Source organism: Opisthorchis viverrini, assembly GCF_000715545.1.
Source record: "Opisthorchis viverrini unplaced genomic scaffold opera_v5_305, whole genome shotgun sequence".
Lineage (NCBI taxonomy): Eukaryota > Metazoa > Platyhelminthes > Trematoda > Opisthorchiida > Opisthorchiidae > Opisthorchis > Opisthorchis viverrini.
This window is the reverse complement of record NW_008751956.1, coordinates 299,610-311,845: the sequence shown is the minus strand read 5'-3', so window position 1 is coordinate 311,845 and position 12,236 is coordinate 299,610. Positions and strand designations below refer to the sequence as shown.

At 45.1% G+C, this 12,236-nt stretch overlaps 1 protein-coding gene across 1 annotated transcript in view; it reads right to left on the bottom strand.

Annotated features, from left to right (window-relative positions):
* Nucleotides 1-6,123: 6,123 nt before the first annotated feature.
* Nucleotides 6,124-12,236, bottom strand: part of T265_09714 (hypothetical protein) — a gene marked incomplete at both ends in the record, with an annotated part of 22,491 nt that continues 16,378 nt past the window's right edge. Inside the window, 3 exons of the mRNA XM_009175875.1 lie at nucleotides 6,124-6,419; nucleotides 7,021-7,224; nucleotides 11,060-11,188. Coding sequence (XP_009174139.1) covers nucleotides 6,285-6,419; nucleotides 7,021-7,224; nucleotides 11,060-11,188 — 468 coding nt within the window. The remainder of the gene's footprint in view (nucleotides 6,420-7,020; nucleotides 7,225-11,059; nucleotides 11,189-12,236) is intronic.

Below are 12,236 nucleotides of genomic sequence, written 5' to 3'. Positions count from 1 at the left end.
TGATGATGATGATGATGATGATGATGATGATGATGAATCACAAAGAGCATATCAGGTTTGCTGACTGAAAGGCGTGCCACGTGATCGAATGTTTCACCAAAGCTCACCATCAACTTCACAGGGTCGAGAGAGCTGCCGAGAAATCATCCAGTTCAGTTCACACTGGCTTTCCACAATCAATGAGGACAACATGGAGATTGGAGAAAAGTTGAGTTGATTGTGATTTCTATCCATTTATGTTCATAACTCAGTAATGACTTGGGCAACAGCGGACAGGTTTCAGCCATTTTATGAGTACTGGTCCATCAAGCAAAGCAGTGTACAACTGCCAAAGCTTGGAGTGCAATATGAAGGGCTTTATCGGCTGACAAGCTGTCAAATGGAAGTTCTTGAGGAATGGCCATGTGACACACTTGAACCTGGTCAGTTTACCAATAGAAAAACTCGGCAGGTCTTCAGTGAGCTGCAGTCACTCCTACTGGGAAATACGATATGGATTTGGACAAAGTGTACAACAATTTTTCCCCGTACTAAACAGAGATAATTCGCCTGTTGTCGAAATCAAACTATCAGACACTAATTTCGACGTGGGTTGCTATAGCAGAGTTTTCAACAGTGACCATATCTTCAGTGCGAGCCATCAGTATAAACCATTTCTCTGAGATCGCCCAATTCCAACATCTCACGATCAAACAGTCTTTTTGGCGCCAAAAAATTTGGTATATGCGAGGTTAACTTGATTTGGCCGGATTTCATCTGCTCCGAGATTAAAAAACGGGTTGTCGAACAGTGCGAAATCAGTAGTCGGAATAAACTCATCGAGAGAATTCGCGCACTGAACAGGAATCAGTTTTCAGAGATCCATCAACTATATTTAAACAAAAGATACAGCACTGACCATGAGAAAAGTGCTACCCGATCAACGAAGCTAATCTGGATGAGAAAAAAATGGAAATCTGACGAGCTTGCCAATTACATAATGAAATCTACATTCCAAATCTAATCATCGCAGCTTGATGGAACAGCAGCGCAAGCCCACACGGTTTGCGCGGAGCGGTTCGAGCACACACAATGAATCACGCACAGAATTGAGAAAATGCTTCGCTAAGGAGCGCGATGTCATGCGGACAACTGATTACTTGTCAAAACATTTATGTCCAACCAGAAACATTAATTTCGTTTAGAGCGGCTGTTTGCTTTCGGAAGTTGTTTACTGCGTTAAAACAAACACGACGGGCATGTGGGTTGGTGAATGGACCAAGCGAAGTTGACGTGTGGGCTGGTGAGGTCATACTTGTTCTCTTGCGTAAGGCCGTGAGATGCATGTAAATTTTATCCAAGTGGTTCGATTTGCCTGATACCGTGGAATTTGAGTCCTGGACAAACATCCCACGGTTGTTTGAAGACAAGTGAACAAAGGAACTTGCTCGCCATTTCGTAGCTGTAATTATCCATATGGATCACAGCTTGTGTAATGCCTTGTCATATCTAATTGAAACCCATTTTATGATGAAATTGGGTAAATCCTGCTCGTACCCCAGTTAAGACTGACGTAACGGCCACTCAGCGATATCAACATCAAACACAGAAGCAGTGTCAAGAGGCACGTCAGAAACACGTCAGATTATTGACAAAGGTTTGAATTCAACGCTCAGCTACTGACCCACAACAGGGTTTCGAACTCCGATCCCAACTCAAGTGTCAGTAGGCCAGACCACTACTTCAAAGTTTTTGGTGGAACTGGTAGCAATGACTGATTCCTGATGTACAGCAGTCATTCCTCCAAGTATTTTCCGGTGAAATCCCATCCTGCAGATATCGCCTACTCGAGCTTGAAATGGGTGCAAACCTTCTAACTGGAACGTCCATGGTTCGAATCCAGCCCCAGCTGCTCCTGTCTATGCCTGGATATCCTGGCGTATCACAGCCCTCGTGCTTCCGTCGACGAGCATGTCAACGAAGCACCAAATGGGTGTTACAGATGAACGGTCAGAGCTCGAATTTGCTGACCGATAGGTTCGTGGTTCGAACCCGACCTCCGCGTCTCGACTTCCCCTGTCTAGGCTTGAGCGAAGTGGCAGTATCCCAGCCATCGTGCAACCTTCGGGTAGCATGTCAGTTAAGCACAGAAAGGGTGCTACAGCTGGACGGTCTATAGCTTTACTTGAGTGCTCAGATAAAGTTCTGAAGAGTCGGTCAACTTACATTTGTAGAACAATTGTCGCCAGTGTTTAACTATATAATCACGAGGACATGACTGGTTGATAGCCTCTAAATTGATTCACTTCAGAGTACCGGGTTCATTACACCACATGCCTTCGATTCAGCACAGATTCCATGCATATCACTGTTACGGAAAGACCAGAAATATATAGCCTGTATGAAACAACACTGAGGTCATCCGTTTTCCCCAAGAACAACTTAACTTAAGAGGCCCTGATTCCGAGTACATCTCATATGGGACAGTCCACCCCCAAGCGCGATTTTCGATCGATACAGCGTTACTCATGAAGCGAACTCTTGAATGGTCCACTGACGAGTTCAATCATCGCACGGTTCCGAATTTCCGAGGTGCGAGGGAACTACTTGGATACCTTGAATTTCACCCCAGATTTGACATGAGGCGGAACACAACAAAGCTGAAAAATAGCATGAACGAGAGGTCCGGTTAGCAACATTAACACCTAACGAGGGACATTTTGAAAACTAGTGTTTAATTTTGAATTGCACTGAACTGAACTCAACTCAATTCAGAAAAAACGTTCTTGGGTATTGTCTGTTGGCAGAATACCAACGGTTTATTAATCCAATCGGTTATCAATACCGTGAACGCATTCGATTCGATCCATGCTCGCACTCAACCGGTGGTGTTTGAAGGTTATACATTACACAGTATAGGTGTAGGTCACATCCACAGATGACATACCCTTTTCGAATGAACGAAACAACACTGAATAAGAGTAGGACACGTGCGGATCACTTCTGTCTGAAGTCAAGAGGAAAACAGTGGCCAACCGGAACGCCGACGTATCATCGCCGGATCGATCCGGTCGAAGATGCTTGTGAACCACTTTTCTAGCCTATCTCTTACGAAACGGGACCAAGAGACCTAAAAGGCACGATGAAAACTGCCTACAAAAGCGATAAATTTACCACGGAGGAGCTGCAAAACCACATACTAAGTACCTCAAAGTTTAGGAGATTTCTCAGTGTGAAAGTAAACGTCAGGCTTGCACAACAAAATTCTACGTGAGACATGACTTCAACGCATTGGCAGTGTAGATTTAAGGGGCAGATGTTTCAAATCGTGTGGAACCACGAATACGGGGGGGGGGGGGATGNACGAATACGGGGTGTGATGTTCTGTGCCCAGAAAAATTTCGACCCCGATTGTTCAGATATTCCGCCCGACTACCGACACAGCTTGGAAAAGTTAGTAATTCCCACCGGTCGTGGCCAAAATGGTGTCCAGGACTCGATACAAACTGGTCATATTTAGCAGAGAAATGACGCCCAAATGCTGCATAGGAACTCGCGACGATCATCTTGATTGATTGATTCTCAACAGGCATGTCATTACGACTTCGCTTCCGTTCACACTGCCCCGTTAACATCACGGTTTTCATCACCATTGAAAGCATGAAATCAGTGCCCAACGCCAGTGCTTCGAATCCAGGCGACTACAATTTATATGAAAGATTGATTGATTGACGAAAAATATGAAAGCGGATGGTAACGTCGAACTATTGGACTGGATATAAATCCTGTCGAGAATATTTGGGGTATGATGGTAAAGAATGCGTACAACGGTAAAAGGACGATCCACACCGCTGGTGGATAAAAGGTGCACCAAAATGGGGTGCACATTACAAACAACGGTAAGTGATCGGTGGAATTGGTCTTAATAGCTACTCGCACCCTCCTGATCGGTGAAAAAAAGTTTCGGAATTCTTGTATGAAACTCAAATTGTACATTATGTTCCGAGCGGAACCAACCGCCTAGGGTGATGCGTGTCCAACAGTTGAATGTCATGGTTGAAGATGTCCAGGGAAAAAACACAACAAGCAGGTAGTTGAACAATTTTCCATGAAACTATACCAAAAATTTAACCGATTTCGTTTATCCCCCGGACGGTGATAACATTTGAAATACCAGAACCACATCACCGCCTTGTTTAATCACAAAAACATTCTCACAGGCGTGGGGAAATTGAAGATACGCGAACAAATTGTGCTCTTGCTGGACAGGTTTTTGATATGTAACGGAATCGGGTACAGTGAACGGATATACGCGACCTGAGAACGAGCAACAACTCCCCCAGCTATGACGCGAGCCCAACCACTCCTAGTGCAGACAGAGAAGAAGACCAGACCCTCAGAAGGGGGCTTTTACTGCCTCAACCATAGGCGAATTACAGTGGGAGCAACGTCGTATATATATATTTCGAGCGACCTTGGGAAGCGAAGAGTCAGTTAATGCACACAAAGTATAGCTGGCCAATAGGAAAAGAGCGCGGTCTTTACGGATTGAGGTGCAACATGGCGGAAAAGGCGCGATATTTAAAAATTCAAAAATTTTTGAAAATAAATTGGCAATAACTCGGAAAATAAGTAGTTTTTGGGGATACTGACATCCTCAACAGTTTTCGACGACGAATGAGGTCTACCCGAGAGCACCCAGTTCTACACAACTTAGCCAGATCTGCCAAGCATGGCTCTAACTGAATGTATTCCAAAATTAACACACAGAAAAGTAAAAGTCAATACCGCGAGAATTCCATTCTGTACTGAATAGGCTAACATCCAAGTAAAACTATGTCGCAACCAGCCTGACGTCAAGCTACAGAACAAGGCACACTTGACTCTAGATTTCCGCGGGTCTCTCGGGTTAATTGCAGCTTTCGTCTTTTTTCTGTACATCACCCCATCAGAACTGGAATTCAGCTTATTCTACGCAGGTTTTTCTCGGAGGGAAGCCAATAGGATCGATCTGGCGGCGCTGTAACTTGAAAGTTGCCGTTGTCCTCATGGAGTCGCACTCCGTGACCCCAATCTGACTGAGAACTCACGTCACTACTAGAAACTCTCATGTCATTGTTCCATGGATCCGTACTTCGATGGCTAGCTCGCCACTGTACTGAATCAATACAATATCCTATCTGTGAAAGACAAGTCCGAATCTACCTACTACATCTTCTTCGAAAGGAGACCGAGTCTCCGGTGTCCACGGAAGCACCCCCCGACGAGCAGCTTCCGCCTAATGCAGGAAAGGATTATCCCATGTGGTCACATCTTTTGACCGCAGCTAGACGGGAACTCATTCCATTTCATTCATAATCGTCCAATCAAAACTACAAAGCAAGGCGGAACAGTACGGCCAGCGAGGATCCATGCGTAGTGAGCTGAGGAGCGAAAGCAAGTGAACTAGCCTAGTACACCTACTTTGCAGTTGGGCTATTCTGGGTTGGATGAACAGAAAGTCCCTTCAGTTGCTCTGGTGAAAATCCCCACGGTGGGAGCTTGACAGCGACCACCGTTTGGTTAAATATACAAACTGCATGTCGCATTCAATTCACTTGGTGCAGAACGTATTTATCACCGGATTCTGGTGTAGCATATGCTTAAATAGGAGCGCTAAGCCCCAGGATTGCCAATACTTTGCACTTGAGTTGCCCGGGACCTCAAACGACAGCTGTGGAGCGTAATCGCGCGAGGGTAGACTGGGGAGGGGTCGCCTTGCGGAGTCAGTCTCGTTTAGCTGCAACTGGGATTTGGTTCGTTTATGTCATTTTGGAAAGTCACATCTATCTACTTTACATCTCCGGTGATACATTCGCAGCTCGTCCGGCCACTGATGCTAAATCGTCCATTTACATACTCACAGTATGGATGAAGCATCCAACCGGGATTAGAACACCAGAAGACCTTAGAAGAGTTTTTACATTCTTGTTACAGGGAACGTCCCACCCATTGAGTTGAGAGATTCACCATTTGGGTAAAAAGCATACGATCTAGAGAGACAAGTGCGGACTGAACGTTGAGGCTTCTTTAGTCAAAACTCCGGCCGATACCCTCAGTGGACAGTCTAAGGGGGGTTCTGATTGCTTCGATTTCATATTGAACCGAGCTATTAAGCAATGAAGAACAAGCAAAAGTTAAATACAGGTTCTTATTCTCTTTCAAACAGAGATGGTACAGCACACAACCGATAGCAGAGGTTAGTGATTAATCTGAGAGACAATTCGCAGACACTAAAAACACATCAACGGAAAGACAGGCGAGTATCATCGGTTTTCTGACGCAGCAAGTTTCGCCAGTTCCTTGTTCACCGACTTGGCAAGGAACTGTTTGTAGGAGAAAATGTCTCCCTCCCATGGGGTGATCGACTGGTTTTCACAGACCCAAATTTCCTTGGCCACCTAGCAAGCAGAGAACGTCCAGAGACGTCAGTAAAGAAAAATAAACATTTTCTTCATGCTACTGGAATTTAAAAAGTAGTTTATAGAAAATGTATTTCTGTCTAACGCAGATACGACCTCTTCGGAATACCAGGCCACAAATTGAATTGAAGAATACTCGGTTTCTAAAAGGCTAAGTGGTCCGTATATGTACAGAAAGGCGGACCGAGGAATGAACTAGACGTTCCATGATGCTGAGGCAAATTTTCCACTGCAATTAGATTCAAAGATTGAGACTACCAGTGGTGAGTCGACCAATGATAAGTGAAGTTTCATCATGATTGGTTGTTGGTCTGTTTACCGAGATTGGCAGTTGAATTGCCAACGTTTTATCACCAATTGAGGTGACATCGTCAGTGCGGGGGTGAGGCGACTTTCCGTGCAAAATTCAGCAAAGTGAGTGGACGTCTGACTTGAGACAGAGAACAAAAGAAACGCCTAGATGCTTTTGATTCGATTGTTCTTGCAAGTCAGACAGCTACCCACGTTTCCGGTGGAACACACGCGAAGATATGACCAGGCATCACATTAGCTCTGGAGGTGTATACACAAATTTTCTCACCTGAGAAATTAGTCGGAAGTCATGGGAGACCAAAAGTAAACCGCCTTCAAAGTCATCAATAGCATCGGCCAATGAGTCGATGGTTTCGATATCCAAGTGGTTTGTCGGTTCATCCAGTAGCAGCAAATGTGGGGCTTTTTGTGCAAGCCAAGCAAATATTATGCGGCATCTTTGTCCGTCAGATAAGGCACGAATGGGGCAAACCTGTGAGGTGAAAAAAGGTTTATCATTCCCATGTTATTGTATTACATGAGCTATTGCAAACTGTCGTCTTCGATAAAGTATCGATTGGTAAACACAGTTATAAATGGAATACACTATTGAAATATTTCTATGAAAACAGGTTAGTTAGTAGTATTTAAGTCACTCAACCGTAATAAACTAAGAACCGTGGTTGGTTGGCCAGGGTAGGATGATAATGATGGCCGATGTAGTCGAATAGCGATCAATTTTGCTGCTTCAGGTGTATTTTGTCGAGCGATTGATGGCACTCGATATATCATGCTTAATAACAGTCGGATTGATCCAAACATTTGTATCGATCGAGTGAGGTGCAGTCGCACCAGTCACGTGCTTCGTTTTTCCAGTTCTGTTGCGTGATAGCGTGAGCTCAACAGTTCTCCGACCGACGTAGTTTGCGGAAAAGTAGCAAAGAAAGAAATACGATGACGGAAGAGGTGCGGATTGGCACATTGCCCTGAGTAACCAATGGCTAGTAAGGCAGACCCTTAACTGAGCAGCGTTGACCACACCTTGGAATGAATTCGTTAATTATCGCTTGATTTTTCCAGAGACAGTGTCACCCCGGTGTAGTCTAATGTAGACGGTTAACTTTGCGAGTGACGTGTAAAAGGATGTTTCAAATAGTTCATTTTTTGAAAACTCTTTCAGGTATCCGTACTCCATCGGGGTTCTCGATCCGGATGTCGATTCTGTGTGTCACCTAGGCAGATCTTAGGAGCCCTAGGTGCCATACACAAGACTCCATATTCCAAAAGCTGAAAAAGTATGCCTGCCAGCTGGACAGACCACGTTGGCTTCCGGTGTGCGCGTTGCTAAACCGTTCCGTCTTGTCTTCAAATTGAAATGAGTTACTGAGCCCTTATTGCAGTACCAGATGTTCAGAATCAGCGAAATACACTCATTTGCGAGAGACTCACCTGGAACCCAGCTGAATCTCTCGTTTGTGATGTTTCCAGGTAACTGAATGCACCGCTGCACCAGGCCCTTCCGTGATTATCACTCCACAATCAAAGTGACTCTGAACACGTATATTTGTAATGCACTACTCATAAGGTTGCTGAAAATTCGCCGACAGCCCACGACCAGTTTCACCCTTCTTGGGGCTCACCAGATAGGCGCAGTCCCGAGTTTCCATCAACTTTATGTCCTGCTTGAAACCAAATTACACGAAGTTAGCAAAATACACTCACTTGCAAACTACTTTGGGCTGTCGACGAACTTTCAGCAACCTTATGAGTAGTGCATTACAAATATACGTGTTCAGAGTCACTTTGATTGTGGAGTGATAATCACGGATAACAGAAAAAAGATCATCTACATTGCGTCGCTAAAATGTTAACCGTTCGGTCAGGAATCTCAAAACACCACGTTCCATTCATTCGAAAATACCGGCAAAACGAGGGCCGGTCACTCCATCATTGCAAAAATAACTCACTTAAACCTGATGCAGGAATCGGTAAACGCATGTCCTATTGGACAGCGGTACATTGACAAAAAGAGATGAAGTGTCTAGGGAGCACATTCATCTAGCGTTGATGTTTACATTCCGGATTGAATGAACGAACTCGAACGTGTCACAAAGCCTTTGGACAGGTAATCGTTTCGTGAGGAGTTCTAGAGGCTTCTTTCTTCTTCACACAGTCACATGATACGGTGAGCCAATCACATCAACTCAAGGGAGAACCTGTACATTCGAGGAGCGGATGGTCTCAGACTTTCCAAGTGCGTATTTGAGAATTATGAAACACTATATCTCTATTTCCCAGCCAATCACGGCAACGGGAATAAGTAAGGTGCGATAATTCGAAGTCACTCGGGTTTTATGGAGGAAACACATCGAGTGAACAAAACTGGTAATTGCGTACGTACCTGAGCAAGCAGGTAGCCTGAGGTGTTGATTTCAGTGAGCACACGACTGACGATTGTCTCAGTTAGAGCAAATATGTTAAGAGTGGAGTTTCACAGTAATACCCTGAAAGAGATCGTGGGATCAATGGGTTGAGCTGTATTCAGGACAGGTTGTGCTGTCATGGGTTGTGTGCTCCCAGATTGACATTTCCAGGGTGTGGTTTGTGCCTGTAACTCACTATTCAGTAGATATCCGGTAACGCGCCCACCTGAAGCCATACCTACCCTGTCTCCGAGTTGTATTTAAACACGTTGACTAGATTCGCATCAACTTTCCTCGAATAGGCTTCGATCTACCCAAATATGGTGTAAGAAGGAACACATGCTACAACAAAAAGATCAGGGCCGGGAATTCTGTCCGTCTGATCAGCTGAGCGATTTATGACTCGTTAGGTAGCAAACATGTGACGGTCATCGTTGTCATTGGCAGTAACGCATCGATAATACATACTGGTGAAAGGAAAAAAGCCTTCGCTGCGGAGATATTTATTAGAAGATGCCAATTGAACAGTTACAGACTATTGGACAGGGAAGCGAAACTCTCATATGCATCTTGTTTACAAAAGCTGAACATCCATCTTCTACTTGAACGCGTCTTCCTGAACTTTCCTGGATATTCATTGACTGTTACTCAATTGCAAGCAAATGCTACAGAGCGACTCCACAAATTCCGTAATAGATCTCACTATTCAAGAGACGCAAATTGGATAAGAAAGAAAACATACTACTCGCATGCCCCTAATCAGTAGTATCACCGATACACTGGTGCTTCACTGCCGTAGACGGCCGTGTCGGCTGGCGTGTCTAAACCTACGCAGGAGGATGAGTAGGATCCTCATCGGAAACTGTTGACTGGAAGACAGTGGCGATTGCTGTAAGACTACTGGAGTAGTCAGAAGTTTAAGAAACGAACTATCCAACCTGCTCCAACCCGACTCAGAAGGTGAGGATACTGTTTGTCGAACCTTTATCCACCCGGTCGATATTGTACGGAGGATGCATCGTGCAGTACAGCCCAGTAGGCTACTGAGTACCCAAACCGCCGTACCCAGATACGATCCAGTCCCTTCGTGACAGACTTTTTGAATCAACCAACGAATGACAGGTGAGGTTGGATAGCGAGATGTTGTGGAAGGCAGTCGGATGGGATTTATCCAAGCGAAAGGGCGCAGGTAGACCTCTACGTATACCAAATTCTATCGTCCATTTAAATTCCAACCCGATCATATGCAACTACAGCTTCAGATCCCGTCCCTTAGGCTGACGAAAATTGGCTTGTGAGAGGAATCCCTAGTGTGCATTCGTGCCATTTTATGCTGGCCGCGGGAGAATCAATCGTCTGGTATCCACCTCCGGGAAATCGCATATTGCAACGAGCCCCGCTGCTCAATAGGACTTCAAATTGCGGTGTTCGTTCAGCTGCTCCGGACGTTCTCCAATCACGGAGCTGCAGTACGGAACAGTGCCAGGATGGCTCCCGAACTGCCATCAAGAGGCGCAAAAAATCTCGAGCAATGTCTCTTATATTTGAGCCACTAAAGTGCTCAGACCGATACACTTTCGATTCCTCTTAAAGGTAAAAATAAAGTGAACTATAGGCGAAATAAATGCCCATTTTCACCACAAATGGTCGAGAAATTATGAAAAGTATGTGCCATCATTCTATAGACGTAATACACTACTAATGAGGTTGCTGAAAACTCTTCGAAGGCCCATGACCGATTTCACCCTTCCTGGAGCTCATCAGATCATCATAAACGAGATTTGGTGTGTCTCCCGTCAGAACCAAATCGGTATGCAGATGAGTATGTATATCGCCACTTCAATATAGAGACCAACCTTTCTCCATTGAAGAAGAATCCACAAATTGATAGGATAAAGCGCTCACCTGTTGAGCTCCACTGAGACCATATCGACCGAGAATTTTTCGCATATCGTCACGTTCCTTGATTTCGGGGAAAGATTTCATCATCCAGTCAACGGCGGACAAGTTGATGTCCAACATCTCGTGTAAATGCTTTCAGGAGGGGGGAGGGAGAAATGAGGTTGTTCTCAACTGAGATTTGACCTTCAGATGACTATTGGTGAAGACAAATCGAGTTTGTAAATACAGCATTCTGAGAAACGGTTTCCTTAAAAGTATCGACATGTCTACTGCTTCAGGAGCACACAGGAGACAAGCGTTAACTTTGTTCATTAGTATGGCAGTGCCAACATTGATCACGACTTAAAACCGTTAACCTTGGTCTTAGTTTCCATTGACCCAAGAGAGCAGATCTTTGAACACCAAAGAGTTTTTAAAACAACCGGTTTTGGAGAAGAACTTATCGAGTCAACCGCAACTTCACTGTAGAGTAAAGCGAAGTGTTTTAGGGCCGAGAATGAGAGATGCTCGACTGCTCAGTGTGGCTTGGGGCGATATGGCTTAAGTGGTTAAAGCGCGAATTCACTGACTGGAAGGCCCGTGGTTCGAACCCGACCCCTGCCTCTCGACTTCCCCTGTCTAGTCTTGTGCAACCTGGCAGTATCGCAGCCCTCTTGCAACCTTCGCGTGGCATGGCAATTAAGCACCGAAAGGGTGCTACAGCTAAACAATTTCTCACAATTTCTTCAGTGTAGCTGAGTTAGCAACATTTTGAGGTAATAGCTACTATTTATCACAATTCACGATCAAAATAACGTTAAGACAATTACCAGTGGACCGACGTTCGTGGCTATGAACAGGACAGTAGAAAAGAGGGGCTTCACGATGAAATAAAAAAAAATCGTTCAGCTGTAAGACCCTTCCGGTGCCTAGCTGCCATGCTACCTGAGGGAAGCACGAGGGCTGGGATACTGCCAGGTTTCCCAAGCCTAGACAAGGAAGGTCGAGAGGCAGAGGTCGGGTTCGAACCACGAACCTTTCGGTCAGTAAATTCGCGCTCTAACCACTTGAGCCATCCCGCCCCCTTCACAATGAACATCGTGATGTGTTTACTTTCTGGCTAGGCGTAGTCCCTGCATTCTACGAATCAACTGGGCGTCGGGCGGAGCAGTATCAGAGCGATAAACAGCACAGGCTGACA